Source organism: Mustela nivalis (assembly GCF_964662115.1).
Source record: "Mustela nivalis genome assembly, chromosome: 1".
NCBI classification, from domain to species: Eukaryota; Metazoa; Chordata; class Mammalia; order Carnivora; family Mustelidae; genus Mustela; species Mustela nivalis.
The window spans coordinates 113,654,078-113,681,587 of record NC_139020.1 but is presented as its reverse complement, the minus strand read 5'-3'; the positions used below and the strand labels follow the sequence as shown (position 1 = coordinate 113,681,587).

General features: G+C 52.9%; 1 protein-coding gene across 2 annotated transcripts in view; it reads left to right on the top strand.

Annotated features, from left to right (window-relative positions):
- XXYLT1 (xyloside xylosyltransferase 1) overlaps positions 1–14,261 on the top strand; it is a 156,531-nt gene extending 142,270 nt beyond the window's left edge. For both annotated transcript variants that reach the window (XM_082698799.1, XM_082698800.1), the window contains exon 4: positions 11,278–14,261. In XM_082698799.1, the coding sequence (XP_082554925.1) occupies positions 11,278–11,674 (397 nt within the window). In that variant the 3' untranslated portion in view covers positions 11,675–14,261. The remainder of the gene's footprint in view (positions 1–11,277) is intronic.
- Positions 14,262–27,510: the final 13,249 nt, after the last annotated feature.

The window sequence follows — 27,510 nt, the reverse complement described above, 5'->3', positions numbered from 1 at the left end:
CATACTTTCCTGAAAAACCCTTCCAACCACCCTAACTCCATACAGGAATCCTGGAGTACAGAGAGCTCTAGTACCTTCTCTGGGGTAGGAAGCAGAGGACCAGGATTTGAGCCTGGACTGTCTGCTCCCAGAACCTGCATTTTTTTTTTTTTAAGATTTTATATATTTATTTGACACAGAGAGATCACAAGTAGACAGAGAGGCAGGCAGAGAGAGAGAGAGGGAAGCAGGCTCCCTGCTGAGCAGAGAGCCCGATGCGGGCCTCGATCCCAGGACCCTGAGATCATGACCTGAGCCGAAGGCAGCGGCTTAACCCACTGAGCCACCCAGGCGCCCCAGAACCTGCATTCTTAACCCCATGATGTACCAGTACTTTTTTCCAAGGCAGTAGAAAACCAATGTACATGAGTTGCCCTGCCACTCCCCCCACCCCCACTCCAGACTAATGGCTAATCCCTAGGATAGAAGGCGGCAGAGCTGGGTCCTTCCTCCCAGTGCCATAAGCACGCTGCTTCCAGGAACCATTTCCCTGATGGTCCCCCACCCACCCTGCTCCCCCTTCCCAGAGCTGTGATAAAGTGAGAAGGTACAGAAAAGCATTAGCATAAAATTTGTATGAAATTTGTAAGTGACTCTATCTATACCTACTTTATGGCCATTTGCAAGATAAAATGACATCATTGCAGCTCTCGTGGTTTTCATCTCTTTATACAAATACCAGTTTTTTTCTTCTGAGTGCATCAGCGTTACCTGAGAGCTTGCCAGAAATGCAGCCTCTGAAAGAGAATCTGCATTTTAACGAGATCCCAGGTGAGCCCCTCACACAGTAAAGTCTGAGAAGTACCACTGCCCAGAACGAGCTCCTGTGGGGCTGTGCCTGTGTCCTTGCTTGCGCTTGACAAGTGGGAGATCCTCAGCATTTGTCAGTTGCCAATGTGCTAATCACTGTTACCCTTGACTGAGACCTGCCACAAATGTGGTAGAAGACAGTGGGCAGGGACAAGCAAAGGTAGAGGTTGGCTTAAATGAAACGGGAAGGCTCATAGATTTTTTTTTTTTTTCTGGGATTGAGAAATAACATATTTTGTGGCAGCTCAATTGCCTTTGTGCCTGGGTCAGCCAAGCCCACACAGTCTCCCAACACCCAGCTCCTGGGTTGGGACACCCCCTTCTGTGAGGGTGAAGGGTGCTAGGCTGGATTGATTGAGCTTAATTCTGGACAGAGGGTTAAATCCTACACCTGCTCTTCCCCATCACCCTTACTGCACTTGACTGCATTTTGCTCACTGTCCCAGAAAGCACTCTGGCATGTGTCCTGGGTACTTCTTTTCTGTGTCCCCTAGTGCTGTGGGCTTTTTGAGGACAGTGAGCTAATTCTGCAGGTAACTCTGCCTGGCTTTGTCTTCACCCTCAACCTCAGTTCCAGGAAAGGGCAGGATTATGGAGCTAAGCTGGGGCCTGTCCACGCATGCCAGGCCAGCTCCATGTGGATATTCAGTGGCCCAGCCTGCTGGCTGCATACCCTATAGTCTCTTGGTTAGCTCTTAGGGCTTCTACCAGATTTGAGCTTCTCGCTAGCAGTGATGCACAAGCCTTGTATTTGGAGTCCTGGCATCTTCTAGGGCCACTGCCAGGATAGGGCATTGTCCAGAGAGCTGTGGGCACCCCTGGGCCAGGTTACCATCTGGGTCCCTTCATTGATAATCTTCATCACAGTGGCACTTCATCACAGATATGCATTCCCCGGCTCAGGGAGCTGACATTTCTACGTCACTTTCTCTGTGCTCACCCTGAGAGAAACGCAAGGTTCAAAACAAGTCTCCTCCAAATGTGTCACTTTGATATGTGGGCTATTTTGGGCTGAAGGCAGCGGAGACCTTCAGGTTCAAGAGAAACTTTTGCTCCTCTCTTAACTATCTAGAAGAATCTAAATTGGGAGTCTTTTCCAGAGTAGGGGTTATTACTAGAGATAAATTTATCTAAATGATCTATCTCTATGGCCAGGCAGACCTCTAATTACTAAACCTCTGCTCTTCCTTATATTGCCCTGTGAATTGCCCTCCTCCTCTTTGATGCCCCAGCCCTATTCCATTCCTTAGCTCAGGATGGCATATCTACCTCACTTTACCTTTCCGTCTTTGAACCTTTCATGTGCGTAGGGTTCCTGTTTGTACAAAATTAATTTTTCTTTTCTCCTGGTAATCTGTTTCATGTCACTTTAATTCTTAGACCAGGTGGAAGAACCTCTGAAGGATAGAGTAAAATTGTTCCTCCCCAACAGAGACCTGGCCACCCTCAGTTAAAACACCTTGGATGCTCTAGCTCATGGGGCCCATGGCACATTCTCCCCCAACTCCCTTTCTAAACTATTGTTCCACCACCTTCATTCACCATTCCCCTCTTTTCAATTCTATCCTCTGATTTTATAGTATCTTGTTCCTTTTTTCATTCATTCTTTAGTCCATCCATTCATTTATCCTTTTGAAACTTAAGAGTTTGCAGGGCCTACTGTGAACCAAATGCCACACTAGGCCCTCAAGTCATAAAGGTGAATAATACATTCTAGTTGCCAGTGCCAGGCCTGGTTCTGGACTCCACTCAGACCTTTCATATTCAGGCAAATCCTTTATCCATCTTTTATGGATTCCTCACTGCCCTTGTAAACCATTTCTCTTTCTCAAACCCTTATTGGTACCCAAGTCCCTCTATCTCCATAAATGACTTTACCTCTTAACCTTCCCAAGATTTAGAGTTCACCCTAAATGCCCTCTCTCAGTATCCCTAATTCCCACTACAGAACTTGTATCTTCTTATTTATGTCCTTTCTCTAGTCTCAGGTTTGTCCTGGAATTTCTCACTTTTTGGTAAGCTCTTCTGCCTGACTCCTATGACCATGAGCAAATGGTTCATATCTCCCAACCATACTTTGCTCCCTGTAACAGGGAAAGAATACTACTTACCTCATTTGTTTGTTATAGACATTAAATGAGGACTTAAAACAGGGTCTGGTACAAGTATTAGCCATCATCATGATTATCGTTCCTCAAAGTACCCACCCTTCCACTCACCCTGTATTTCTTACCTCGTTAGTCTGGCATATGCATTCCTTTCCCTGGGCACATAGATGTCCCCCCTGGCCACATCTTACCCCGTGCTGAGTGCCCAGCTCCTTAGTCTCTGTCGCTTATCTCTGTCAGAGACCTGTCATCTCCTATAGCATTTCCAAGTTCCCATCCTCTGCCGCTTTCAATACAGTCCATATTCTCATATGCATTGAGGTAATGGGGGCAGTTTAGAGTGGGTGGGGAGCCAGAAGGATCCAGGGGAGACTATGTAGAGAATAGGGAGAGGTGGGCCCCCAGTGGCTCACAAGGGACTGGAAAGCTGGTTCTGTGGGGGGGACATGCAGGACGATGCAGTCAGAGGGGATGATCCCAGTTTCCCGTCACTGGAGCAGAGTGCCTTCTGATGGCAAGGTTCATGGAGGGAGAGCCCAGTGGGTAGCTCAGGTGGGGCTGATGATGATGAGGCCATCATTGTGGCCGTTGACATTATTGCAAGTGAATTTCCCGGCTCCTCTTCTTCCATCCCCTAAATATTGGAACTCCCCAGAATTCTGTCATGCTTGCTTTGAGCTCCATGCCTGTGACCCATCCCCTGCCACCTGCAGGACTCTACCACATCACTATTCTTGCTGATACCTGTTCAAGACTGAATGGGTCCTCTCCGTTTTTATCCTTCCAACTTTGCCCTAGTTAGTGTTCACCATCCTTATTGTAACCTGGGCATGAAGCCCTCAGAGCTCCACCTACCTGCTTGAAGCCTCCAGTGCTTCTTCCTCCATCATCTGTCCCTTGGTGCTCCCCAGTTTCTCCCCATGCTGCCCTCCAGGCCCTATCCCAGTTAGGCACAGCACACTTGGGAGCTGTCAGATTGAGTGACCATAAGCTCCCAGCCCTCCGACCTATGTTCACAGCTCTGGAGCAGCAGGTGTGGGAGGAAGGCTGTGTGGCCGAGATGTCCCATCAGGCTGGGCATGGGCAGTGATGGGCGGGCCAGGAGGTGTGAGAAGAGGACTGGCAACTCAGAGAAGGCCATCCCACCCTCCTGTGCACACAGGGGAATGGGAAGCCTCGGGACCCTGGCTGTGACATGCTATGGGAGAGGACCCATTCATTGCCACCTATGGGAGGTGGCACACTGAGCAGCTCCCCTTCCAGAGGTCTCTAGGCAGAAAAGAGGGCTGTGGGCAGTTGGAGGGTCTCCAGGCTCAGAATTTTTCAGGCCATCTTGTGGCGGGTCAGAGGCCTTCCTAGTGGGGATGTTCACCCTCCCTGATTCCACTGCTGTGCCAGGTGTTACAGAGGTCGGTCACAGCTGGTACAGCTTTAGGAATGAGCCAGACAGCACTGGTTACCTTTATTCTAGACTTCATGAGGCAGGAAGCCATGATGAGACAGAAGCCTCCAGATGGTTTCTGGCTGGTTAGGTGGATGAGGGCTGCCCCTGAGATACTACACCATGAAAGGAGCCTGGGCACAGTGGAGCTCTGCCCTTCTCTGCCAGTCAGGGCCTCCCCTCATTGGCATGTCTCACCCCCATCCCCATGTTAGCACTGAGGAAACCAAGTGCTGAGGAAACCTTGTACAGTGGGCCCTCACCCCTGGCCTCCTGAGTCCAGCTGTAGACCCCTTCATCTTACAATAGATGCTGTTGATGTGCTCACGTCAGGGTCTTGCTAGAGCACCAGTTTCTTGAGGGCAGGAATGTTCTACTTCCCATTTGTTGTAGGCTCCGATAGGTGCTCCATTCAGTATTTGGGTGACCGCTGACTGATTATTCTCTCAATCCGCGTGCTGTCTGGTGCTCCCGCATATCTCCCTCAGAACCAGGAGACACCGCAATGTGGGCTTCTGGACATCTCTCTGCTGGTTGATCAGTGTTGTGTCACCTCTCACCCCCACCACCACACCCACATTTCTGAATCCCTCTGCTTTTCTCTGGAGCCTGTGCGTCCCACTATAGACACCTCCCCCTCCTTCTGTGAGCCTCCTGGACAGATGCAACCCAGCCTGTCATGACTGTCTGGCTCAGCCCGCCGGGGGTTGCGGGAGTCAGGGAGTTTCCTGAAGGCAGCTCTAGGTGCCACCAGTGCCCTCCTACTGCAGACAGTGAGAACACAGATGAAGGTAAGCTGTGTACCATTTTCCTTTGTCTTCATTGTTGGAGAGGGTTCTGGGCGAATTGTGTGCCTCTTCCCCCAGTTCAGAGGCTGAAGTCCTAATTACCAGTGCCCCAGACTGTGACCTTATTTGGAAATAAGGTAGCCATGGATATAATGAGTTAAGATGAGACCACACTGGAGTGGATAGGCCCCCTTGCCCAATATGACTGGTATCTTTAAAAGGGGAGATTTGAGTGTGCCTGGGTGGCTCAGTTGGTTAATCATCTGCCTTCGGTTCAGGTCATGATCCCAAATCCTGGGATCGAGGCCCACATTGAGCTCCCTGCTCAGCAGGGAGTCGACTTCTCCCTCTACCCCTCCCTTCTGCTTGTAATCTCTCTCTCTCTCTCTCGTTCTCACTGTTTCTCAAAGAAATAAAATATTTTCTAAAAGTGGGGGGCTGGGAGATTTGGACACAGACACACAAACAGAACGCTCTGTGAAGATGAGGACAGATCCTGGGGTGATCCTTCTAAAAGGAAGCCAGAGGTTGCCAACCAACCACCGGAGACTGGAGAGAGACATGGAACAGCTTCTCCCTCAGCCCTCAGAAGGAACCATCCCTGCCAACACCTTGATCTCAGACTTGCAGCCTCTGGAACAGGGGAGGGTAAATCTGTATCACTCAGGCCCCCCAGTCTGTGACGCTGTGTTCGGCAGCCCCAGCAGACAGCTGTAGAGAGCTCTGTGGTCTTGTAGGTAAGAATGAAGAGCCCAGTGTCCAGATAAGCTCTCTAGAAAATTTGGTTCCTGTAATAATAGCTACCCCAGTGCCCCGTTGGGACCCCCCCCGCCCTTCCCCCAATGAAAGCCTCCATCATGGCTTTTAGAAAACACAGACTCAGCAGATGATAACCCCTTTCTCCCTCCCCTTCTTCCCCAGACCTTCTTCAGCTCCTCTTACTTCCATGAACCCTCCTCTCAGACTGGGGCAGTGCAGAGATGCCAGTTTGCCAAGAAGGAACCTTGGCAGTCTTGGGTATGGGGAGGGGTGAACGGGGGGCCCTGATGCTTCTGGAAGAAGGCCCTGGGGAAATCCCTGCAGTGTGCTCTCCTTATCCCCTCATCCCTGTGGAGTCTCTTTTGGACTTGAGCACCCCCAGAAGTCCTCTGCTCTCCTGCCAGGCTGCCTGGTTCCAGCACCCCCAGCTCCACCCATGTGCCCCCTGCCTCAACCCCTGACCTGTTGTCCTCTCTCGGTTCTGGGCATATTGTGGTTGGAAACTCAGTTGCTGGCTTGCAAACAGGGCTGGTGTTTGAAAGCAGGCACACATTTCTTTTGAGGTCCTGCAAACACGGACAAGCACATGCCTTCCACCTGCTGCCCCAAGCAAGCCCCGTCAGCCATTTGGGGGCCCAGCTCCCCTTCCAGGTGCAGGCATGTTGGGCTTGGAGGAGCTAGTCCCTGCCAGATGGCAAAGCGTGAACTCTGTGCCTCCCGAAAGCTTGGCACTAAGTGGCACAGTTTCACCTGTCACATGGCTTATTGCATGGTGGAGGGAGCAGTTGCCTTCTCTGGGAAGGGCGTTTTTGGGAAAGCAAAATCATCAGCCTGGGATTGGGGTGGGGGTTACCTTTTCAGTGGTGTGACTACGGGCAGGGCCATTTCTGAGCCTCGATGTCCTCATGGGTAAGCCAGGCAGGTGAGCTAAGAATCTTCACGTGTCTTTAGGTTCTGGTAGCCTGTGGTCCCAGAAGAGAACCCTCTCGCCATTACTAGCCTGTGGAACTTCAAGAACGTTTCTGTCTGGCTGGAGCTGGAGCTGGAGACCTGAGTTGCTAGCAAGAGATCCTGATAAGGGTCGGCTGTGACTCTTGGCAGTGAGGAGTGCCCTGGGAAGTGGCCGTCTAAAGCCTCACTGTGTCGGCAGTCTGTGTCATCTCCAGTTTGAGACCACAGGGTGGTGTTTCTGCTAAAGAACTGAAGAGTCTGTGTCTGTCCCCCAGAACGTCAGCTCAAGGCAGGACAGAGGGACACTGTCCTTGCTCCGAAATCAGCCCCTCATCACCCACAACTGTCCCCTGGTCACCTAACAGGATGTGCTGCTCTTCACTCCCGGCCTTTGCTTGCAAAAGACTGGAAAACAGGGTCCCTTCCAAGTCAAACAAGAGCTCATTGGTCCTGGGACACAAGCATGGGCATAAAGGGAGTAATGTTTCCTGATTCCAGTCTTCGCTGATTAGACAGCATCCAGACGGCATGCTTCCTCCGGGAAGAGGCCCAGCCTCACCTGCTCATTAGACTTTGCACTTGACTCTGAAGACTCCATGGCTAAACCATAGGGAGAAGTGCCACACATGACACTGTCCTTAGGGACCTCAGAAAACAGAGCCCTCTTTGCCTGAAAACCAACAGCTTGAACTCAGCCTGAGTCAGCATGGGCTTCTAGAACCTTCTTAGGGAGCTCGATAAGGACTGCCCAGGCTCGTTGCATGCTCCCATCCTTGCTTCTCAACCCTCTCAGTAGTGAAAATGGAAGACCCTGAGCCTTAGGAGCCAAGAAAAACCAACCCAGGAGAAAAGCATGGATAGGGAGGCAGGAGGGTCTGTGATTGGGGTGGTGGGAGGAGAAAGACTTATTCATAATAACATGTGTTCTTTCCCAGGTTTTCTGGCCAGCTTCTCTAGTTGAGAGACTTGTTGGAGTGACCTTGGTAATGGTCATCAGGGAAAGACTTGAAGGGAGAAAATGACTGCTTTTCAAAATGATTTCAGATACCTCTTTTCATAAGATGGGTTTTCTTCATGAAAACTAGTGTACTTGTTTTTAATAATTTAATAGTCTTTTTTATGAGTATTACTTAGGGCATACTCAATAGAACAAATTTAGGAAATGCATTGCCCATACTTGGAAGAATGTACTTGAAGGTTCTTAATTTGTATTTTCCTGTCAAGCCTGGTTGATTCCAGGAAAGACTCAGTATTTACCATGGACTGCCTGTGTGAGGGCTTGTTTCCCATTTGTCCCCTCTCTTGTGTATCTCCAGGGGACAGTGGAGGATGGAGACAAGCCTCTGCAGAGGCCCAAGTCCAGATGATGCATCAGGGCAACATGGCTGACTGTGGGCTTGGAGCTTAATCGGGGAAACTTCTAGAAGCTCCAAGACTTGGAGCCAGATCCCTGCATTCATACGGAGGCTCCTGCAGCCTCAGCACACACCACTGGCAGTGCCCTTTGCATACATATCAGTTCAGCCCCAGGCCCTGTGAGGAAGGCTAGGGTCTAGGGCTCTCTTTGACCTCCCTGAGACAGGCTCTTGGGTCTGACCCCCTCTCAGTGAAGTACCAGCAGCTTCCGCCTCACCTGCCAGCCAGGTCCCCAGAGCCCGTGGCCTTGGGGGTATCAGCCAACTTCAGAAATGAGATTGAAATCCAAGTGCTGCTCCTGGGAAACCTAGCCCATGGAATCCGAGTGAAGATGAAAGGGACTTTGAAGCTCAGAGCCCTTGAGTTTGAGTCGGGCTTGACCCTGATGCACAGGGGACCTCTGTTCCGTCCCTGTTAGAATGCCGCCAGTGACGTCCCCGTGCCGCCCAGGAGCCGAGGCGGGGAACAGAAAGGGCTCTGCCATCCTCGCTGTGCTGTGGCAGGGGGAACCAGCCAGACTGCCCTGTTTGGCCCATTCACGTGGGATCAGGGCGCATGAGCTCAGGTCCCTCCATGGCCCTTTGTCCTTCTCTCCATCCCAAGGCCAGTGTGGTTCCTCCACACAAACCAGCCGACACAGAGGCCAGAGAAACCCAGCAGTCCTGCAGGCGGCGGCTCTGTCTGTCTGGGTTCATTTTGGAGTGGTAGGCCTGCTTTAAACAGGGGCACCCTGGAAATAATTTTGTACTTAGAGAAGCACTGGTTCATTTACAGGCTGTTTTCCTGCCTCAGGACGGATCCTGGGCAGCTTGCATTTCCAATTTCCTGTCCCTCCTTCGCTTCTCCTTACCAGTCATAATGTGCTGATGCCCTGGGCCTGGCTCTCTCTGGCTTTGTTATAAAATGACTCTTTGTAGCGCCGGTGGTACTAGGCATGAGGTTCCCAAAGAGCCACCTGGCTTCTGGTCCCCACCTGGAAGGATGCTTGTTGTTCTGTCTGCGTTTGGCCCCACTGTCCTGGGCCCAGCAAGTTCCGTAGCAGGTCAGTCTGCTAGAGACAGGGGAGCTCCGGGGGGTACTGCAGGGCAGCAGATGGCCTCTGCACCCCCAAGCTGGCTCGTGAGTAGAGACTGTACCGAACCCTTTGAAACCCCTGAGCACCCTCTCGTGGTCCCCTGCCCCTCACCACGCCGGAGAGATGGGGCCCTGGGGCCTGGAACACGGCATCCACAGCTGCAGCTTTGTGTCCTGACATTTCTCTGTCCCGGTTCCAGACAACACCGAAGGTGACATAGCTTGAGCCCCACTGACCTTCCCATCCTTCCTCATCAAGTACTTTCATGTTCTGAAGGCCCACCGTGTGGGCGCCGTGCGAGGTGCTGAGAATGCAGAGGTGGCGGCAGTCTTGGGGAGGGCAGACTTGACCGCTAGCCTGCACCCTGCTCACCCTCCCATGGTCCCCTGGAAAGGGGAGAGACGAGACCTGGGGGACAAAAAGAAGGAGGCTGATGGCCTCGCCATGTCTAGGACCTCCACAGGCCTGGCCCTGCCGGTCTTCTACACATGTCTCCCTTCCCGGGCCTCCCCTCCCTGGTGAGTGCTTCTCTTCTCTCCTGGAAGGCTGAGTCCTGCCTCCTGGGTAAAGCCCCCCTGCTCCTGGTTGGAGGAGCCCTCCTCTCCCATGCTGTGGTGGGAGAATCTTAGTGGCTTACAGCCTGGACCTGCGGGAACCAATTGGAAGAAATATGGTAAAACCGACCAAGTCGCCAGGCAGCATTCCAGCGCCCTGTGATCCCATCACTAGAAGGGCTCCCACATCTCCTTTTGCTCTGGAAGCTTATTTTTGCCAAGGTTGTTATCACCAAGCAGGCGCCAGAGCTCTGTTCCACTCACTGTCCAATTATGGCAAAATTCAAACAATAGACCTGTTATTCTGCTTGTAAGAATGTCCAGAGGGAATGCTTTTCCCCTCCCCAGGATCGAACTCTCGGTGCCCTTTGTGATATGCGAGACCTCAGGGAAGGCCTCTCCGATTCCCAGACACAGAGCAGTGTGTGGGAGCTGCGAAATGGATCTCTGTGGCTGCCATGGGCCAGGTCTCTTGTATTCTTTCCCCTGCGCTGGTCACTTCCCTGCACAGATCCTGCCCTGTGACTGGTTGAGGGAGAGACCTCTGGGAGCCTTGGGATGGCATTTCCAGGTGCCCCCATGCATCCCCCATCCTGAGACCTTGAGAGAAGATTGGGATGTCATTCCCTCTAAAATAGCCCTAATTCCACCTGGCTTTTCCAGCTGTTCTTCAGCCTAACCCATGCATGTGGGCCCTGAGCTCTGTTGCAGGCCTCCAAGCCCTGCCCAGCCGCTCAGAAGTGCTAGGCTTGGGCCTTCATGAAGCTTGTTCTAAAGCAGAAACTGACTTTATTTAAGCCTGCAGGTAGCTTTCTACCTCTTTACCAGATCGCTTCTCAAAATCACTTCCCCCACTTCTCTCCTTTCCTTTCCAAGATCACAAAGGCAGGAGCACTTGGGTGGCTCAGTCGGTTTAGCATCTTCCTTCGGCTCAGGTCATGATCCCAGGTCCTGGGATTGAGTCCCGCATCGGGCTCCCCACTGAGGAGCCTTCTTCTCCCTCTCGCACTGCTTACTTGTGCTTTCTCTCTCTGTGCGCCTGCTACTTGCTGAGTCCTAGACAAATGTTAGCAACGATGTCATCCTGAAGGAGCAGAGGATCGTGGGAAGACCCTGAGGCTTGGAATCAGGAGGCTGGGGTCTGAGTCGAGCTCTGCCACTTGCTGGTGGCGTGATGCCAATTCCCAGCCCAAGAACCTCCCTGTCCCCAGAGCTATAAACCTGGAGTGAAGACAGCATCTCTCTCCAGGCTGGTTTTGACCACCCGGGAAGATAGGGCCGGCAGACTGTTTCACCCACACAAACCAGGTTAAATCTGCTCTCTTTCCCTTTCCAGGCACACATTCTGGCAGTTCCGCCACGAGAACCCCAAGACACGGGTTGGGGGCCCCCCGCCCGAGGGGCTCCCCGGCTTCAATAGCGGAGTGATGCTGCTGAACCTGGAGGCCATGCGCCAGTCCCCCCTCTACAGCCGCCTGCTGGAGCCCACACAGGTACAGCAGCTGGCCGACAAGTACCACTTCCGTGGCCATCTCGGGGACCAGGACTTCTTCACCATGATTGGCATGGAGCACCCCGAGCTCTTCCATGTGCTGGACTGCACCTGGAACCGGCAGCTTTGCACCTGGTGGAGGGACCATGGCTACAGCGACGTCTTCGAGGCTTACTTCCGGTGTGAGGGCCATGTCAAGATCTACCATGGGAACTGCAACACCCCCATCCCTGACGTCTAGGTCCCGTCCCATCTTCTGTGCCCTCAGGTCTCAGGGTCTGGGGGAGGCCAGAGGGGTGCCCCTGTTAATCAGCCCCTGGCTGGTGTCCGAATCCCTATAGGGATGTGCTCTGGGGTAAGGGGCTGCAGCTGTCCCACCTGGTGGGTCCTTCTCCTGAGGCCACCCAGTGAGGATGGGCCTGCGAGTTGCTGGTGCTTGGGGCCTTTTCACTCTGCAGGGCCAGGTATTGTGGAGGGCAAACACGCAGACATCCTCCAGTGGGCTCGGAAGCAAGTGCGTAAAGAGAAGAAAGGAAGGACAATGGCGATCCGTGCCCTCGGCCCCCAAAGAATGGAAATCCTTTTGGGCACTGGCCTTTCTTAGACCAAATATAAATTTACTTTAAACTGACAAGCTTCCCTCTTGCCAGAAAGAACAAACTGTCTTGCTAGGGCTCCCAGGGAGCTGAACAAGAGAGGGGTATTCTCGCAGCTGGCCTGGAACTGAAGCATCAGCGAGTGCCCAGCTTCCACACACACGCACCCTAAGAGGCTGCGTGCTCATGCCCGCCATGCCCCCCTTGCCCAGTTGTGGGGGGTGAAGATCCTTGCCGGCTCTGGGAGGACCTGCAGGGCCAGTGGCAGCCCATCTGAGAAACCCGGCCTCATCGCTGGAGCTTCCCCAGCTTCTCGCTCCCAGCCGTATCCCAGAGCCTCCTTATCCCTCTTTCTTCCCAGCCGGCTTCAGGTGACCAGACTGTGCTCAGAAATCAGATCCACCATCAAAGAGCAGAGCTCGGCCACGGCCAGGGACAGGCGACAGAGTCGAGTCATCTGCATGGGGAAGGCACCTTCCAAAGAGGAGCCCAACAGTTTCTGCGGATAACCGTGTGGCTTGGAAGGGGTGTCCCTCGTAGACGGATAAGCGTTCAGTCTCTGTTGAAAAAAATCATCCTGTGATTTTCTCATTGCATCATATTAGACCCTGTACCTTCGAAAAAATTAAGTTCTTCTCTGAATGCATTCCCTTGCTAGATGCAGACACAAAGTCCCTGGTGGTCCATGTTGTCTAGTTGGGGGAGGTCCTCAGAGAGGAACTGTTGTTGGATTTTCATCTCCTCTGATCTCAATTTCATCCACTTTTTTATTTCTCTTTACCATGAGTGAGAATAGCTAATAAACCGTCTTTGAGAACATGATGATTACATTGTTTCTTCTCTGACCCCAGTTTACTGCTACCTGAAGGTTGAGTCAAGAGTGCACTCAGGGTCATTCAGGGCTGCCCCTGCCGTCCACATGACGGAGCTTAGTGGGCCCCCCGGCCTCTGTGGGGGCTGTGGCTGAGACAGGCACAGGGAGGGCAGCAGGGCCGCACTGGGGTCACTGGAGAATCATCTGGAAGCAAGAATGGCTCTGTCCCTTCTCACCTGCCTTACCTAGACTGTCTGGTTACCTCATTCCCCAGCCAAAGAGAGCACATCTCTCGCCTGACTTGGCTTGGACAGAACTGGTCTGTTCTCCTAGGAACTTGATTTCCTGTTTACAGCTACTAGTAGCTGAAAGCCTGCTGTGCGCCGAGCATTGTTTTGGGGATTTATATACTATTCATAATGCTCGCAAAAACCTCATGAAGGTGATTCCAATTCTCAAGTTTATTGTAAGAAAATAACAAGAGATGTAGACAGAGAGTCGTTATCACACCAGTTTTTTTTAAAAATAGAAAACAGCTAGGAGTAACTTAAAATGTTGACTAAGGGAGTGGATAAATTATGTTACATCCATAAGATAAAATAGTTTAGGCATTAAAATCCTATTTTTCAAGAATACTTAATGCCTTGGGAAATGCTTACAATGTGCTGTTAAGTAAAGTAGGCAAATATAAGATTATATGTACAGTATGATCCTCACTTTATTTTAAAAATTATATATGTATATATGGGTATATGTATAAAGAGATCCTGTTCCACTCTGTTTAATTAGTTCAAATCCTAAAATACCATGTGTTTCAAACACCACATTAGAAACAATTATTTCAATGGGGAAAGAATGGGGGTAAAATGCTAAGAGAATTTTAGATTCAATAACTAAGGTATTTTCCCCACGTTAATTTCAGTAATTCGAGGGTTTCTGGAGCTATGAGAGTCCTTTGTTAATTGCAAAGAAAAAACAATGAACTCATTGATCAAAATGGGCACAAGCCAAACCAAATCTCCTCCTCTACTTTTGAGATCACCTACTCAGGAGCTGCCCCCTCCTCTGTCACTGATGGATTTTGTGAAGAACAAAGTAACACTCAGCAGGAGGTCCAGCCGGCCCAGCAAAGCCAGTGGATGTGACTTCTGGACAGCTCTTAGACAGCTGGTTCCTCACTGGAATCCTGTTGTAACTGATGAGGTTCAAACATGACTCATTGTGCTGTTTTGCCTTTGCCTGATGAAAACTTCCACTGCGGTGCATAAGCCTAGAGAAGTGAGTGGAACAGAAGCCTTGAAAGAACATTTCTGGGTATGAGGAAGGATCAAGGTGCTTTCTATCTTCATCTATATTTACTTCTATATTTCTGAATGTGAATTACTTTTGTAATAAACAATAAATACTATAAAATTGTAGCCACTGCCATCCCCCTCAGTTACAGATAAGGCCCGTCCTGGCTACTCTACACTTCACGTTGGCCATGGTTGCCATCATCCGTAAGAAAACATAATCTTGGCTAAGTAGGCTCTGGGTCTTCAACTTTGCCTCTGGATGCCCCAGTTCCCTAACTGAAAGTGACCTAAGAATAGCCTCTCCAGCCGCTGCTTTCATTTCTGATTCTATCATCTTGTGTGTGTACACAAACGATAATGGCCTTTGGAAAGCTTGCGGGCTTGTTGAAGAGATTTATTCTTGTATGTGTGTCAGAGTCTAGCTAAGCATGCCAGTCTCGCCATCACTTCTAACCTTGGGCGCGGAGGGTGAGTTCACGATGCCCCCCACTACACGACCCATTGCCTGGGAGGCCTCTCATTTCCATATCCCACCTTCATCCCCCAACAGTCATTTTAAGATGCAACCGGAGGGTCTTCCATGTTCATGCAAAATGGTGTTATTGTTTTGTGGACATGTATTTTAATTTGAATAACTCAATATATTCTCTTGCTTTTTCTTTTTCATTCACTAAGTTTCTTTTATTATGATGATGGTGATGATGTTATGTTAGTCACCATACAGTTCATCATTAGTTTCTGATGTAGGGTTCCACGATTGTTTGTATAATACCCAGTACTCCATGCAATCCATGCCTTCCTTAATACCCATCGCGGGGGTCACACATCTCCCCACCCCCCGCCCCTCTAAAATGCTCATTTTGTTTCCTGGAATCCATATTCCCTCATGATTCATCTTCCCCTCTGATTTCCTCCCTCCATTCTTCCCTTTCTTCTCCTAATGTCCTCCATGCTATTCCTTATGCTGCACAAGTCACTGAAATCATACGATAATTGATTTTCTCTGCTTGACTTACTTCACTCAGCCTAATCTCCTCCAGTCCTGTCCATGTTGATGTAAATGGTGGGTAATCATCCTTTCTGACGGTTGAGTAATACTCTGTGGTATACATGGATCACTTCTTCTTCATCCGTTTGTCTGTTGAAGGGCATCTCGGCTCATTCCACAGTTTGGCTATGTAGACATTGCTGCTAGGAAGGTTGGGGTGCCTGTGCCCTTCTTTTCCCTATGTCTATATCTTTGGGGTAAATACCCAGTAGTGCAATTGCTGGCTCCTAGGGGAGCTCTGTTTTGAACTTTCTGAGGAACTTCCATACAGCACTGAGTTTCTCAAATCCACCCTCTGCCTTTATTGCACGCACCCCCATTGGTCGGCGGTGTGCTCTCCCAGCTTATCCACCCTCGCCTGCATTGCTGGGCCCCCACATCACCTCCCGCCCACCTCTGCCCTCCACCCCACCCCCAGACTAACGAGCCTGCTGCAGGCAGCTTTGTCCTCTTTCTTGTGGACCAGGTAAGAGCTGCCTTGTGTGGTACAGCCAGGAACAGTGCTGCCGGATCCCACAGTTCGGCCCAAGTGGTGCCTAGAGTCCCCTCCCCGTTCTCACCAGTATGAGCCCTTGCTTTCTCTGCGTGACTGTGTTCCTGGTCACGTCTCCATGCATGGACACTCGTGTGGACCCGTGATTACACTGGAGTCCTCCGAAATGTGTAGCCTGAGTTGGGGTGCTCTCCGTGAGTGGTATCACATTGACCTTGGCCATCGGTATACATGTCTGTGAACTGGGGAGAGTTCAGCCCACTCCTGGCCTTGCCGCCCTCCCAGAACGGCTGTGAGTGGTAGATGAGATAAGCCACAGGACAGTACTCCTGAGGCCCTAGACGCCCTCCTTCCCTTGCACCTCTACCCGTCCCCAGTCCCCAGTGCCACATGGTACTGCCAGAAGCTTTGTGGTGCTACCAGAAGCTTCGAGATCAGCCTGAGTCCTGCTTGGGGGCGTGTGTGCCATCAGGTGCCACACCCAAGCCACCCATGGGTAAAAGCCTGTGCTCCTCCATTCGGGTTAGCTTCTGGGACCTCTGACTCGGGGTAGCCCCAAGGGAGGCTGAGGGCCCCTTGGCCAGGGGCTGTGAGGCTGGAAGCCACAGGGAGAGGAAAGAGAAGTGGTTACCTGTGTGGAGAAGGGTTGTGGGGCAGGGTCGGTGAGGGCGATAAGCTGTGGCGCTCAGGAGTGAGGGGACTTTTCGGTGAGCATAATGAGGTGGGGGACATGAATGCAGCCACCTTTGCTTTCTCTCAAGTAACCAAATACGGATTGACGTGGCTCTTTTATTTAGTCCTGATGACTGGTTTGGTTTACTGGAAGCCACAAAAGGCTAAAACTGGGTCCCGCAGGGCCCAGAGCTTTGCTGCATAGATGCCACTGTAATCCTACTACCGCCTCAGTCGTCCGGCTCTGCCTACAGCCTCTGCACTCTTGGACAGTGGGTCTCGGGCCTCCTTGTGGCCTCGGCACCTGACACAGTGCCTGACACGCCATGGGTGCTCACTGAATCTGTTGTTTGATCGTGTGACTGCGTGAAAATCGTGCCACGCCTCCCCAGAGAAGAAAAATGGCACCTGTTGGCTGGGGAGCAAGATGGAAGGGTGGAGACAGGCCCAGGGTTGCCCACCTTACAGAGTGTCAGTAAGGGCCAAAGGGAGGAGGGATAGGAGAGCACTGGGAAGCTTGGGAGGATTTTCCCCCATTTAGGGGAAATGGGTGGAGGCCCAGAACTAAGCACTCATGGAAGGAAAGCTCCCTCTATGTCCCCATTTAATAAATATCTGGTGTTCACATTCCTCCTTTCATTGAGCTTAATGAATTGCAGGGACTTGAGAGTTCCTATGACAGTGGTTTTCATTAAACTCCCCGTATCTGGTTGAGGGATGCCCTCAATTGTTCTAGTGGCCCTGCTTAGTGGGACCTGGGTGCACGACCCTGAGGCACAGAAGGACTGGGAAAGAGCTGCATATAAAGATAGTAAGTTGCCCGTCGCAGGAGGTATGCAAACAGAGACTATACAGCCTCTTGTGAGAGGACACAAGATAGAAGCCAAAAGGCAGATAGGAGCTGAGATGGCTGACTTATGAGTCCTTGACAACCCTGAGTTTCTGGATTCCCAAGCCCATCTCCCTCCCCTTTCTCCACAAGTAACCCCACGGGGAACCATTTACTCTCTAGACCTGAGCACCTTCAGGTGCAGATTCTAGAGGATCTGCCTACTTCCGGGAAGGAGGCTTCTCTATGAATACCTGAGGAACTGGGATCTCCTGAGCACCCTTCCACAACCATCCCTCTCCTCTCTTCCCCTTCCCAGTGTTCAATTTCGAGTCCTGTCGGATGTACTGCTGGGACCACACTGGACATCCCACAGGCAAGCGGTGTCGCCAGGGAAGGAAAGTGCCTGGGAGGGGGCCCCAGAGGGGGCATAAGGTGACTTAGGGGAAACACACACTGTGGTAGGGACTCGTGTGGTTTGCTCCGTGAGCTGGTCAGTTCCCAGATGGAGCCACATGTGAGGCCAGGAAGGGAGAGGGACTAAGGAAAGGCAGCATATTTCTTTTGGATGGACAGACGGATGGACGGGTGGCTGGCTGGCTGGCTGGTGGAGTCATTGGCTGTGTGGTTGGAAGCCCCTTCCCTTTCTGACGGTCCCTGGGGCCCCAAGATTTGTGTTCCTGGTGGTAGAACCACCGAGCAGTTCCATAGGGAAGGTTGGACTCAGGCCTCTGCCACATGTCTGTTCTGAGCGGGACAGGATTGTCTGCTCCATCTTGCCCAAGATGGAGAACGAATAGCTTGCTTTGAGTTGCAGGACAGGTCCCTGTGATTATTGCTAACCCAAGTAAAACATTCCAAGCAGAGGGAGGAGGGTACCTTTTATTCCCTTCACATCTGTAAGTGGCCTTAGTGTCCAGCTGTCCCCTGGCCATTTCTCGGCCACCCCTGACCCCCAGCATCGCAGGCTGGTAATGCTGTTCCCCCAAGGACACACTTTTCCTTCTTCTCATGGAACCTTTGCTGGCAGATGGGCTGAGGGAGGAACTAGGGACACAGCTGAGCTCATGCAGAAGTTGCTGGTGAGAAACTCGGGCAGACACTGGTGCAACAGGTTATGAATGGGCCCGACCTGCATTCTGTAACAAAAGAGGTGTGAGTTGTGGGCGCAGTGGGGTGTGGTGTGAACAGGGGCCACGGGAGAAGCCATGGCAGGGCCCCTTTCACTCACTAGTATCCACCCTCTTCTCGCTCAAGCAGCTGTCAGGAAACACCTCCCTCCATTTCTGGACTCCTTGAAATGGCGAAGACCCCAGCTCTGTTTCTGAGTGATCCTGAGTATGTTAATTTGTCACTCTGGGCCTTAGCTGGCCATCTGTAAAGTGATAGAACGAACATAGATCAGCATCTCTCAGAACATGAGAGAGTTAATGGCTATTGAAAAAGAAGAAAAAGGATTTTGTGGTTGGAAATCAAAAGGTTTCTTGGGCAAACGTTTGGCAAACCCCGTTCCCACACTTGTTCCCACACGCTCCTTGGCGTGTTGGGCTCCTCTGAGTGGTCCTGTAGGAAGAAACTGGGTCTTCTTTTTATCCCAGGATAGCCCAAGTTTATTTCATTACAGAATCCTTTTTTAAACAATGGCTGTTCTGGAGTACCTTTGAGGATGGATAAGAACCTTTTGCATGGAGCGTCTGTTCCATTCCAGGGGTCACTATAGGCCTTTCGTGTTCATTTCTAAGCCACTGGCCATGGGGTACACTGGAACAGGAGGGACAGACCTTGTGGGCCTACTCTGTTCCAGGAGCTTTTTAAAAATATCATGGTATTTCAATCTAACAAAAAACCCCAAAAGGAGGGTCTATTGCACCTATTTAATAGGTCAGGAACATGAGGCTTAGAGATGTGAAATTACTCAAAGCCGCTTAGCCAGCAAGTGGCAGAGGGGAGATGTGGCCCACAGCGTCCGATGGTGTGGCCTCTGCCCTTGCCTCCCCACCACGTGCCTCCCAGGAGGGTAGGGAAGCCTGGGCTTGATTTGTATTCCTTTGCCCTTTGGGGGCAAGAGCTGCACCTGTTCCTGCTGCCTTCTGGGCCTGGGCAAGCCCTCCCTGCCTGTGGAGTGCCCCGACTTGGCCACTTGGCACAGCTGCCCCTGGAGGGCTCTGGGGGCTCTGGCCCATAGCTGAGCTGTGGCCACTCTGTGGCCTGGCTGTGGCCTGCCTCCTCTGCCAGCCCACACTTCCGGCTCACCAAGAGTTTGGGCTTCCTTGGTGTCAGTCTGCTGTCCTCCAGGACATCCCCCATCCCCCTCAAGTTCTCCATGCTCCTCCCCTTCCTCGTTCTGGTGCTGCTCACAGTCGCCTCGTGTGAGACATGTATGTGCTTCCTTTCCCTTGGGCTGTTTGTCCTTGGAGGCTGGGCTGTGTGGCTCGGAAGGTGGGGGGAGCCTGACTGCTGGCTCTAGGTCACTGTGAAGCCTGGGGTCAGCCTGGACTTCCTTGAGTGTCTCAAGGAGTTTCTGGGGCCCTGCTCCTTATCCCCCTCTCTCTACACCTCCGCTCCTTCCTGCTGCTCGTCATGTGTGTGGGCCCCCCTGGGAGATAGGAGGTGGGGAAGATGGAAGCTCAGTGGGTGGGATACTGGTTCAGCACCGGGCAGTCCAGCCCTGACCCTCACCTTCACCTCTCTGACCCTCCCTGGAAGGCAGATCCCGCGGTGGTCTTGGGAACTGAGCAGCAAGAGGCGCTCAGGGTTTCCGCACCGGGCACTGCACAGTGAGGGCCTGGCATGCTGTCGTGGTGACGAAGATGCTGCTGCTGGAGGTGACTCAGTGTTAGAGCACTTTGGGGCTATTGCTGCTTGGGTTCTCTGGGAAGAGGACCTCGAGACGAAGGTCAACAAACAGGACACACGCATACCGGGGAGCTCTTGGGGCCAACACCCTTGCAAGGGAAGGGGAGGACGCAGGTTTGCCTAAAGGGAGAAGTAGAGGCCTCAGGTGACTCTAGAGGCCATCTGGAGCAGGGAGCCCTGCGGCATTGTCCCGTGCTCGGGTGAGGGGCCGGATACGGATACCTTTAAGCTGACTGCCCACCTATGGTGGGATGCCCCTGGAAGGAGGCAAGGCCTTCCCCCAGGCAGTTTTCTTCAGCCTAGCCACCCCGGTAAGGGCTGAGAGTGGAGGGCAGTCTTGTGGGGGTGCTCCCTGCAGTGGGGAGGAGGTGAGCCGCTCCTCATGGTGCCCACCGCAGAGGTCTGCCAGTGCAGCCATTTACAAACATGAATCACCTGGAGGGTGTGTAAAACAGATTGCTGGAATCACCACCTCTGGCGTTTCTGAGTCAGTGGCTCCAAGGAGGGGCCTGAGAAGCTGCATTTCTAAGAAGCTGGCAGGTGCTGCTTAGGCTGCTCCTGCGACCACATCCTGAGAATGACCTATCTGGCCTCACGCCCTCACATTCTGTGGGTGGGAAGAATGCAGCCTCTAGCAAAGGCCCTTTTGGGGTCACACAGTAAGTTAGATGCCAGGAAGTGCAGAACCCGGGCCTGCCGCCCGCTAGCCCTGCAGTCAGGGCTGAAATGATGGAGCCTGGATAACCCTGAGCTCCCTCCTCCCTTTGGAAGGGGCTGGGCGCAGGAGGGGCGGGGTAGAGCAGGTGCACGCTGTCCCAGACTGCCCCTTGCTGGTTTGAGCACATGTGAGGGGGCACAAGCACCGCAGTCCCCTCAACTTCCTCTTTCCCTACTTTCTAGGGGCAGCGGAAACCCAGGGACATGCCTTCCATAAGAAAGATGGGCAGCCACCCGGCTAAATAAAGGCCTAGCAGCTAGCCAGGCAGAGCGAGAAAGTGCTGGGGAGGGGGTTTGGTGGGAGGGGCTCTCAGGACTGCGGGAGGTGGGGGACAGACTGGGACGCACTACCCTGGCCCCTTGGGAGGCTTGGGGAATTAGGTGGGTGAGAAAGGCCTTGAGGCAGTTTTCTGGGGTCTAGGAGAGCCACGGGAGGGTCTGGTGAGGAGTGAAGGCCCAACTAGAATTTCAGAATTTTCTCTCTGGTGGCAGGGGAGGCACTTCTGGGGGCAGGGGGCAGGGGGCAGGGCTGGGGTGGGCCGAGTGGTAAGGACGCTGTTGCAGAACTCCAGCTAAAAGAGGGGAAATCTAAGGAGTAAAGTTCATGTTCAAAGGCATTTAGATGCTCTGGTCCTGGGAGCCACCTTTGAGGAAGTTGTGGGCTGAAAATAATATAAAATTGAATCAACAACCTCTTTAATCTAGGTGGCCTGGCCCAGCGTTTCAAGCATGTTCACAGCCCTCAGAACTCGTGTTTGGAACCATCTGGGAGGGCAGAGAAGGGCTGGGGGCAGGGGCAGGGGGCACGCCAGGTTGGCTTTCCAGTTTCCGGACTGCTGAGAGGCCAGCCCTCTGGCCGTCATCTGGATGGTGACTGCTTTAAGACACAAGAGGGAAAATGCTCCTTTTGACTTATGGCCCTCACTGGTTTTAACATTACTCACTGGGGTTGCCTTTTTGTACTCTGTAGTTCAATTACACACAGATATCTATCAAGAGTAGTGGGCAGGTGGGACCCCAAAGGGGCCATGGGTTTGGGGATGGGTACATTCCTCTGCTCAGTGCCTGGACACTGCTCAGTGTGACCAGATAAGGTGGTGGCCCCTGGGGCCAAGCCCATCATCCAGGGACAGATGGCAGGGCCGCTGAGAAAGGCCCATATTGGGGTAGTGGGGTCTGGCTGGCACCTCTCCTTGGAAGAATGGGGTGGAAGGGCCTTTCCTGGGGCATATGAAGGCTTCCCCCCTGGGCTGCAGCTGAGGCAGGTAGGGGGCTCTGTCGGCTGAGTGTCTGCCTTTGGCTCAGGTCATGATCCTGGGACCTTGGGATCGAGTCCCATATTAAGCACCACATCAAGCCTTGTGTCAGGCTTCCTGCTCAGCCAGGAGTCTACTTCTCCGCCACCCCCCTCCCCCCCGCCGCTCCCCCCATTATGTTCACATGCTCTCTCTTCCTCTCTCAAAATAAATGAAATTTTAAAAAGGGTGGGTTGCATCAACAGTCACTGGGATGCTGACCCTGAGGTTGCTTCATGGACCCTTCCCCTGGGCTCCACAAACCCCTCAGGGAATCACCTGGTCTAGAGCACTGCTGGGAGGCTGGCCCGTCCTCCCCATTCCTCTGGCCTTTAAGACTGCCCTCTGAGGGACTGCTGCCCCAGGCCCAGAGCCCATGACCATGGACACTGAGCAGAATCTCGCCCAGCATCCCACAGCCCTGGCTTACCTCGTTCCGCCAGGGAGCCGCTGTGACTTCCCTCGATCCACCCAAGGAACCTGGGGGACCAGGTGTGGTGGTCATGCCCTGGAGAGCATCCAACAGCCGGAGGGCTAAGACCTGGGTCAGTGATTCTATGTGACACAAATGAAGGCCATGCAAGGTGCAGACAGGTTGTCCCAAGGTTGTCCCAAGTAGTGGGGGAGCATGGGGGATGGAGGCCAGATGGCAGCCCCTTGGAGGAAGGGGCATCTGCATAGGATCTTGAGGAGATAGTTAGGACTTCCTGGGGGAGAGCGGGGGAGTAGTTGAGCACAGGACCACAGAGCTGTCTCCCCAGGGAAGCCGGTCTGTTAAGTGAATCCTTGTCAACATGAGTATGCCCGTAGAGGAGCCCAAGTTCCCAGGTTACATCTGTGCCTGGAGAGGGGTGCCGCTCTGTACTCTGGGTTTTCCCACTGGCCTTGCTGTGTGACCTTGAGCAAGTCCCTTCAGTGGGACTCAGTATTCTCACTTTCTACTAGACCCTCCAGGCTGTAACACTTCATGGGCCTGGCGTGATCTGCGGGGCCCAGGCTCCCATTCACAGGGGCAGAGCTGGCTTGGACTCAGTCCAACACCACCCTCTCATCTCCCCTGTGGCCGGCATTTGGGGTCCAGCAGGAGCTAGCGCCAGGGTTTGTGAGCTGCGGAGCAGAGAAAGGCGACAGCTCTGTCCAGGTCCATGTGCAAGGTCCCCTGAAGGAGCTGCAGACAGTGGGAGGGACGCCTGGCTTCTAGCTTTGGTGCTGTGGGACCCTGGGCAAGTCACTTTCCCGCTGGGTTTCTAGTTCCTCACTGGTTGAAAAGGGCAAGGCCTGCCTCGGTCCTCAAAGTATTGTTGGGTGGGCTGGACTGGGTGGCCTTTGAACCCAGTGTAGAGTGGTTGGTTAGATGCGGGGAATGAGGACAGCTATTTCCATCACGAAGTAGAATCCTGGGTCCCTCCCCAGGCAGGGTCATTGCAAATCTGGGGCAGTGGTTTTTCCTTGTAGCAAGCAGCAAGATCTCATTTTCTTTCTTCTTTCTCAGCTTTCTATCCCCAACGAAAGATGAAATCACCTGCTGCCCAACCCTGGGGGGAGCGCTGAAAAGTTCATGAATTCATACTTGCAAAAAGAGTCTGGCTCTGGAAAGGCTCCTTTCTTTACCTTCCTGGGGCTCCTCATGTCCCCCACCCCAGGCAGGGAGCTGGGTCGGATCCTCACCGAGCCCGTGGCTTCAGAGGTCCCTCCTCTGATACTTTGCTCTCCCAGCCGCAGCTCTGTTGAAGAGGTTCAGCCCTCGGTAGTGGTAGGGGGCAGGGGGGCAGGGAAGGGGCACGGGGTGGGGGGTGGGGGCAGGAGCTGGAGAACTGCCAAGCCCAGGCCATCTGGCCTCTGTAGGCACCAGAAAGGACCAAGCTCTTTGCTTTCCTTGTAGTTTTCTTGGAGAATGTCAAACTGAGAATTACTGTTTAGAAGAAATCAATATTTTTGGATGGAAGAGAACTTGCTGCATTTACAGCAAATCGATTTGGTACAAATTTTCTGAGAGCCTGCTGTGGGTGGGGCCTCCTGCCCTGGAGGAAATCAGAATGGAATCAGCCCCTGCTGGGCCACAGAGGAGCTCAAGGGCAGGAGGGGAGGGGGATGCAGGCACTAATAATTCCTATTTCCACTGAAGAGTGTTGCCCAAGCAGAAAATCATTTACCCCTCTGAGACCCCTGTGGCCTGCTGACGATAATACCAACCTGGGGTTGGTGCTTGCGGAACACAGGGAAGGAGTAAATTCATACATGTGGAAGGATAGTGTCTGGGCTTCACTGCTCATAATGACCAATGTTGGGACAGTGGTACATTAGAAGGAGAGGCTGGTTCTGACTGCGGAGTTCTGGACATGTTTCTTGGAGGAGGTTGGATTTGCACCTTGAAAAACGGTGCAATACTTAGTATTAAGTTTGACTGGTAGTACCAGAGAGATTCAATACAGCAAATGGCTTAAACAAAATACAAGGTGACCTCTTTTCACAGAAATATCCAGAGCTATGTAGCCTTGGGCCAGCAGAACAGCTTCATGGAGTCAAGGAGCCATGGTTCTCTTCTGTCTTGTTGCTCTTCTATATAGCTTCAATCCCAAGAGTACCTCGTGGTCCAACATGGCTGTTCCAGTTCCAGCCATTATGTCGGCATTCCAGCCACCAGGCAGGAGGAAAAAGGGAAGGAGGAAGGCACATCCATTCCCTTTAAGAAAATGTCTTTGAAGTGGCACTCACCTATCAACTAGACGGTAGTCACAACCATATCTGCTACATGAAATGCTCTGAAATGTAGTTTCTATTCTGAGTGGCCCATGGAACAAAGGGAGCCAGATACTGGGCCCAATAGGTCATGGCTGCCACAGCTGAGTGCTCTCCAACTCTCATTCCTTTTTGCTTTAAGGAGACCTCTTTCTGCTCCTCTTCTGGTATCCAGAGGAATGGGCCTGTGGGGGATTGACTGCTCTGAATTCTGGAAAGCACATCCAGAGCTGGACCGGTTCAGCTCCGCTGGAAGTGTGGTTGTCTGCTGCTGTCTGCACAGCCCCGGTGGGGTGAAGCCGTTGCTCTAAAGACGATTTTGCCCAGGACAGTAGGAGTCCTCTCTCTCCGAGGCTTCTCTGAGGCCCCAGGTAGGAGGGCTAGTGGGAGGTGCTGCTGTGGACTCAGTCTTCCTCTTGCTGGGGGTTAGGAAGGCGTCTGTCTGTCTCCCGAACCCACCTCCACTGCCCCCAAGGGGACAAGGTTGGCCTGGCCAGGCCCTGGGCAGCTCCCCTGGCGAGAAGGAAGCCTGGGGAGGAGCTGCAAGGACAAGTGTGTCTGTTGCCATCCTTGGGCTGTCCATGCTTCAGGAACATGGAGTGTCCTGTCCTCGGCCTGAAAGACCCTCCAAGCCCAGCCCATTCTCCAAGTCCCCCTGCACCGTCTTTATTCAGTGCCCTGCTTCTGCCCCACATGTCCCGGCCCATGCCTACCTTGGAATCCCCTTTGACTCAGCCCGCCCTCACCTAATGGGGCCACTTTGGATCTTGGGTGTAGGTATTTGGCACCTGTCCCAAGTGCTGCCCCCAACTGAGACCCTAGAGGTAGGGGGTCTCCAAGTGAGGACCCGGCCCAGAGCAGTAGCTCTGCAGGTATAGGCTGAAGGAACACTGGCTGACACAGGTCAGCCCACACCACTCCTCCCCTCCCCCACCCCTCCCCAACCCGCTGAATGAGAAGCAGAGATCCAAAGTGTTTACAGCTGGCGATGTGGTGCTATGTCCCTAGAGCTGTTAGGACCTCCAGAGTGTACAGAAGGATTTAACAGAGTCGGTGGGCCTGCTAGACATGCTCAGCGCTGTGTACGGCGTTGTCTGCGTGGGACACACACCGAGGTGCAGATAAGCTCACAGGAACCAGCTGTCTTTGGTGAACGTGGGGACTCCCTGCGTTGCTGCACACCAGCCGGGAGCCCTGGCTGAAGCCTGGCCAAGATGGGAAGAACACAAACATTCTGAAGGGGAGAAGCAGAGGTGAAACAGAAAGTTGGCCAGGCCCTCGTCCTTGTCCTTGAAAACTAAAATGCCTGGAAACCGGCTCCCCACGCCGCCCGCCCTGCCCTAGTGAAACACTAGAAATTCCACCGTGGCGGGGATTGCAGCTGTCTGCCTCGCTGTGGCCTAAACACACGTCTCTGAACCTTCAAGGTCAGTATCACAGCACTTCCTGGATCAGAAGGAAAACATCAGTGGTTAGATCCGATTAGCCAAGGCCCGCCTCTGAGTGTGCGCCGAGGACCTCCCACTCCCCTTCCCTCCAAGGCCAGCATTGATCTCTATGTAGCCGACCCTGTCTGACTCGATGTCTGCTTGGCCTGCGGTGTCTGCCCGCTGCCCGGCTCCTTTCCTTACCATCGTCCTGCCCGTCCTCACAGGCTGCGTCTCCCCAGCTCTGCTGTTGCTGAGATATCCCCATTCGACACTTGCTTCAGGGAGAAAAGTCTACCCAGGACTGGTTCTATACGCTCACGACTCACATGCTGAAAGAAGAAACGCCGAGTTGGAATTCCCTCTCTGAGGAGCTTTCTCTAGGACTAAAATCTTAGATTTAGCTCAGCCATGTTTTTTGGACACCTCCACTTTTTTCCTCTGTGTCTTTGGTGGTTGAGTTTTTAACCAACGTTTGCTTTACGGACAGAAGAGCATGCGTAAGTGTATAACTTGGTGTGTCTTCATGCACGGAACATACTTGTGTATCGGCTCGATCCTTTCCGAAGTCTTGATGTGTCAGAGTAAGATTCCACTAGGAGGGGATGCCAGATGTGGGTACTGGGTCAGACTCTGTGTTAGACTCTCCCGTCCTCACAAGAAGTCGGAAAGCAGGTTCTAACTCTCCCTTGCACAGAAGAGGGAACACAGGCTCTGTGAGGTGCAGCCCCCTGGAGAGTCAGTTTTAGGGCAGGGACTCAGCTGCCCCCCCACTCCCCCCCTCAGCACCAAGTCTGTCCTCTTTGTCCTCTCGCTTCCCCTGCCCATCCTCCAGCATGGCTCCTTGTACTGAGGGACCTCTCTGGCCTTACGGGAGCTGATGTCCCAGAGTGTGGTACGCGAACAGAGGCTGCATGGACAGATGGACGGGTGGACTGGGATGGGGGCAACAAGGACCGCAAGTCTGTATTTTCCTTCCCCTGGCGGTATAGAGGCCTGTCCAGCGGGGGATCCCATACCCGTGTCTTCTCAAGGCCAGGCAGCAGACACTGCCCACTTAGGGCTGTGAGCTCCCTCTGTCTGCTGGGGGAGCAGAGCCCATGTACAGCAATTCTCCAGTATGAGCACGTACGTACCAGACACCTGCTGTGTTCCCACCATCCGCATCAGACTTACCCACCATTCGGAGACGTAACGAACAGTCAGAAGGCTAGAGCTGGAGCAGAGTCCTGGAGGCCCTGCCAGGCCAGCCATCATTCTTTAGCAGCTGGATGACGGGGAGGAGGCTCTGGAGGA